This window comes from Engraulis encrasicolus, chromosome 20, assembly GCF_034702125.1.
Source record: "Engraulis encrasicolus isolate BLACKSEA-1 chromosome 20, IST_EnEncr_1.0, whole genome shotgun sequence".
In the NCBI taxonomy this organism is placed as follows: domain Eukaryota; kingdom Metazoa; phylum Chordata; class Actinopteri; order Clupeiformes; family Engraulidae; genus Engraulis; species Engraulis encrasicolus.
The window spans coordinates 40,796,131-40,801,130 of NC_085876.1; the positions used below are offsets into that span (position 1 = coordinate 40,796,131).

Below are 5,000 nucleotides of genomic sequence, written 5' to 3' on the forward strand. Positions count from 1 at the left end.
TGAATAATAATATATTACACAGCTACTACTACTTACAACAACAACAATAACAACAACAATAGTAAAGTTGTATTCCCATGCTGCTTCAACAGAGTTTGGCGGTGTGTGACTTCATGTGAAAAAAGGGCTTCACTTCTCTAGCATCGGTACAACAAACCAACAAACTACTTTAACATTAGATCGTATTACTCATTTATTGTGGTGTTAAGAAAATGCCTCCATGAAAATGATTCTTTTCAAGGTGTGATGTGCACTTAAGCAATGAATGTGTGTAATTTTATACGGTACAGCAGCAGTATTCAAGTCAAGTCAAGTTGGTTTTATTGTCACTTTCTTTACATGCGCTGGTCATACAAAGAATTTGAAATTGCGTATCTTACTTTCCCATGCAGACTTAGACAGTCTTGTGAGCTCACAGTACTATTTTAACTTTCTGTCCTGTAAAGTGTCCTTGGGTGTCTTGAAAGGTGCTCCAAATAAAATATATTATTATTATTGTTATTATTATCATTATTTATTATGTTAAACTTAAGTATTTTTCATTGAACAGCAATGTGTTCCAACGACTGAACGACATGTACAGTACTAAAAGACTGAATAGCAATGGTGGAGGTGCCGTCCACGGCGCGCCAATGTTTTTGAAATTTCAATGAAATTTCCAACTGGGAACACTGATGATGGACTAGACCCAAAACGTTTGTCCCTTGTCTGTCAGTTTTATTTACTTTATTCAGCTTTGTTTAATACAGTTTTGATTTTGCATTCAGTTCTTGTGTGCGATTCCTTTCTTCCTTTTCGCAGTAATAAAAGACTACCAGACTGAATTGTATTCGTACTGGGCAAAGGTTTATACAGGGCAGAGGCAATAGGCTTTCAATTTCTGATCCAACTTTTATGGAGTAGTATGGGCGCCTGTGAAAGTGGTGCTTTGCACTCATAATAGAGTTCTGAGATGCAGGTGTATTATTTATAGGCAATGAATGTCCTCATTTAAACTGGGCCACCTAGCCGGGGGGGAAAAATTGGCTTCGTAAAGACACTTGTACTGTAGATCTATTACCCATCCAAAATCTTCTTCTCCCTCTTCCTCCGATTTCATCTTATAGGCTATTTTTTTTCTGAACTGCCTTGTATGTTTTCCTTCTTTTTTAAGTCTAAATATTTCTCTCTATCAGCCTGTCCTTGTGTATGCATATCGGTTTCCTGGGTGAACATTGTGTAGGTTGTGTTGAACCTTCTGTCAGAACCTCATGATGTATGTAGTCTCTTTATAAAGAACAAGAACAGAAAACCTTTTTCTGTTGGCAAATCTGCACTTTATTGTTCTTTTTCCCCCGTTCTGTAGATGAACCTGGTCTTTGGTGTTCTTAACCTTTGTTTACAGTCTAGACCAATCTGTTCCATTTTGTTCTTTTCCTTGTTCCGTAGGCGAACCTGTTTTTTGCGCTTCTTTACCTCTTACTTGTAGGTGAACCTGCTGTTCTTCACTCATGCTTATAAGTGATTCAGTTCATTCTTGTTCTCTACCTCCTGTGATCCTACTCTCTCTCTCTCTCTCTCTCGACTCTTCTTATTTGTTCTTTACTTTGTGCAGCTGATGATTTTATTTTTTTCCTGAAGGTTAACCTGTTACCTTGTGCGGTAGATGAACCGATTCTTCGTTGCTCGTTAAATTGCACTGCAGATGATCCTGTTGTTGTTGCCGTTTACCTCATTCTAAGAGAACCTTTCCTTTGTTGTTTTAATTCATCTCGTTCTGTAGGTGAACCTGTTTTTCTTGCTCAACATCATGTGGGTTCCTTTATTATTAGTCCTTACCACCTACTTGTAGGTGAGCCTGTTCTTGTTCTTCAACCTGCTGCTCTTCTATTGTAGGTGAAACTTGTTCTCGTTCTTTCCCGCCCGCCTTTCTCCGTAGGTAACCTGGTCTCTCTTTTTTCCCGCCCTCCTTTCTCTGTAGCTGAACCTGTTCTTTGGTGTTTTTCTTTACCTTTTATCTTTTTTGCCTTTATTATTACAGGACAGTAGAAAACAGACAGGAAATGATTGGGAGAGAGAGAGATGGGGGGGAGGATCGGGAAATGACCCCCGCCGTCGGACTCAAACCGGGGTCCCCAAGCCCAAATGTGTGTGTGTGGGGGAGGGGCTTAGCGCGCTGTGCCATGCCACAGCACCATCTTCTTTACCTTTGTTCTGTTGGTGAACCTGTTCCTCTGTACTGTACTGTACTACTATAGGTCAACCTGTTCTTCTTGCTGAACATCGTGCGGGTCCTGGTGACCAAGCATTTTTTATTACATGTTTTAGATTTAGTAGTTTATTTCCGAGAAACATTGAGATTTCGGGCTGGAAACGCCGCTTGTCAATTAATCGTAAGTCGATCGATAAGACTATCAAATAATGATTAATGAATTAATCGATAATTTGCACCCCTACTCTGTACTGTACTACTATAGGTCAACCTGTTCTTCTTGCTGAACATCGTGCGGGTGCTGGTGACCAAGCTTCGGGACACACACCGGGCCGAGTCCAACATGTACATGAAGGCGGTGCGGGCCACGCTGATCCTGGTGCCGCTGCTGGGGATCCAGTTCGTCATCCTGCCCTGGCGGCCGCAGAACCGGCTGGCCGGCGAGATCTACGACGTGGTCATGAACGTGCTCATGCACTACCAGGTGGGAGAGTACTGTACAGACGTGCATGCATCGTGCAGCACACACACGCATGTACGCCGGCACGCATGCACGCACACACTCTCACACACACACACACACACATCATGCATCACACGCTTACAACATGAGTGCTCATGCACTACCAGGTGTGAGAGTACAGACGTCATGCATCATGCAGCACACACACACACGCACGCGCACACACGCACACACACACACACACACGCTTACAACATTGATGAACGTGCTCATGCACTACCAGATTAGATCAGAGAGTACATCAGACATCATGGCATCATGCATGCAGAACACGCTCACAACATTATCAATGTTGCGCTCACACACACATCCACATGCGTACATGAACAGAAATAAACATTAACACGAAACATAGACACAGGCTCACACACTTTCATTAACGTGAACACACAAACACACACAGAGGGCGCATTCAGTCCGGCTGAGAACCGTGGCGGTACCGTGCTCGTTCCCGCACATAATCGCGAACCGGCCGTCGCACTCACGCCACAGATTTTAGCGTTCGCGAACCAGAAAGTTGGTTTGCAATACGAAGCGCAGAATACTAGGTTTTTCACAGCGAACCATAATGACAACGTGGCAGTCAGCAGGTTCATCCATGTAACACAGTCATGTGCGGAAAAAAGTTCAGTGCCCGGTATGAACACGGGCGGTTCACCGGCAACGGCTCCATTCTGGTCGGCCTGAAAACACTAAGAGAGAGAGAGAGAGAGAGAGAGAGAGAGAGAGAGAGAGAGTTGAAGACACATTTAGATAGTTTAAGATCAGGTAGGTCATATGCTATACTGTATGTGTTATATGTGTCAGCGTTTGCACAAGTGAACATCATGTGGCAACTGTATTGTCAAGGTAGACCAAGCATGGCTGTAACTACCATTGAGGACACAGAGGTCATGTCCTCAGTATTTCTTTTCAGTAATGTAAAATTCATCTATTGATGAAAATCGATATATGATCAACAATCATAAATTCAGTCTGTATACGCCATCCCCATTTATCCTCAAGGCAGTGATTAATGAAAACAAACTTAAGAGTATGACTGAAGTGTTTGAAGCACTCTAAATGTACAGCATGCAGTATTTGACCTCGGTATTTGAAAATGTCTGTTTACGGGACCAAGGAAATAACATATACAGTAATATATGAAGAGTTCAGATGCAAAATCCCCTAACTCCATTTCTGAAGACCTGCACTTCTATATTTTTAGAGAACCCCGTTGTTGGTTTGGTTTACATTCATGTACCTGATAATACATATAAATAGTTATATTACATAAATAAAATAAAAAACATTCAATTTTGATAGCTTTGTATTAAATAAAAATGAATTAAGATTATTTTCTGAAAAGGCACTTAGGGGGTTTTGCATCTGAACTCTTCAATATTAACACATAATATTAACTCGAATCCTAACCATCCTCAGATTGCTGTTTTGTATTTTTTTTTCTCTGTAGAAACAGCGTAGACCAAAGGCATTAATCATAGCCGCGAGACCACAGACACTAACTGCTATTGTGATTCCTTCTCTCACCTCTCTCCTCTCCCAGGGATTGCTGGTGGCAACAATATTCTGCTTCTTCAATGGAGAGGTAAGGACAAAACCTTGTTCATGTTTCTGTTAAAAACAAACCTAAAAAAGTGTGAAGTGCACACGTTTTCCAGATATTTCTTCTTTTTTTCCGCTGGCCATCAGACCTTGCAAACTTCAAAAAGCAAAACAGTTTCCAACCAACCAACTAACGACCGACATTGTGGTGTACAGAGTTGCTGCAGGTGACAATAAAAATGCTGCAGTAATCACTGCAAGATCACATGTTGGCCGAATCACCTGAAAGCACAGTTTGAGTTTGCACGGACCCTCTCAACCCTGTTATAACGCCAAGCCCCCACATTTGGGCTAACAGTACATGCCCACGGGGACCCCGGTTTGAGTCCCAGCCCAGCCCTACCCCGTCTTTCTCTCACAATTGTTTCCTGTCTCCTCTCATACTGTCCTGTCATAATAAAGGCCAAAAAGCACAAAAAGAACTTTAAAAAAGACCCCGTTATAAATGAGCTGTTACCAGAATGATAATGGCCAGGGAAGCAGACAAGGGGGGGACAAAGTAGTCAGCTGTCCCGGGCCCAGGGAGAGGGGGGGGGGGCATAATTGGGCCCTCATTACATTGAATGTATTGAGTGAGGGGCCCCTATCAAATGTTTTTGTCCTGGGCCCAGCTAAAGCTGTCAACGGCCCTGGTAATGAGCAGGTCGTAATGTATTACTAAAAGCCCATAGGTCATAGTGG

At 42.5% G+C, this 5,000-nt stretch overlaps 1 protein-coding gene across 1 annotated transcript in view; it reads left to right on the forward strand.

Moving 5' to 3' along the window:
• The window catches only part of calcr (calcitonin receptor), a 123,833-nt gene that overhangs the window by 105,970 nt on the left and 12,863 nt on the right, over positions 1–5,000 (forward strand). Inside the window, exons 14-15 of the mRNA XM_063185953.1 lie at positions 2,457–2,675; positions 4,261–4,302. Coding sequence (XP_063042023.1) covers positions 2,457–2,675; positions 4,261–4,302 — 261 coding nt within the window. The remainder of the gene's footprint in view (positions 1–2,456; positions 2,676–4,260; positions 4,303–5,000) is intronic.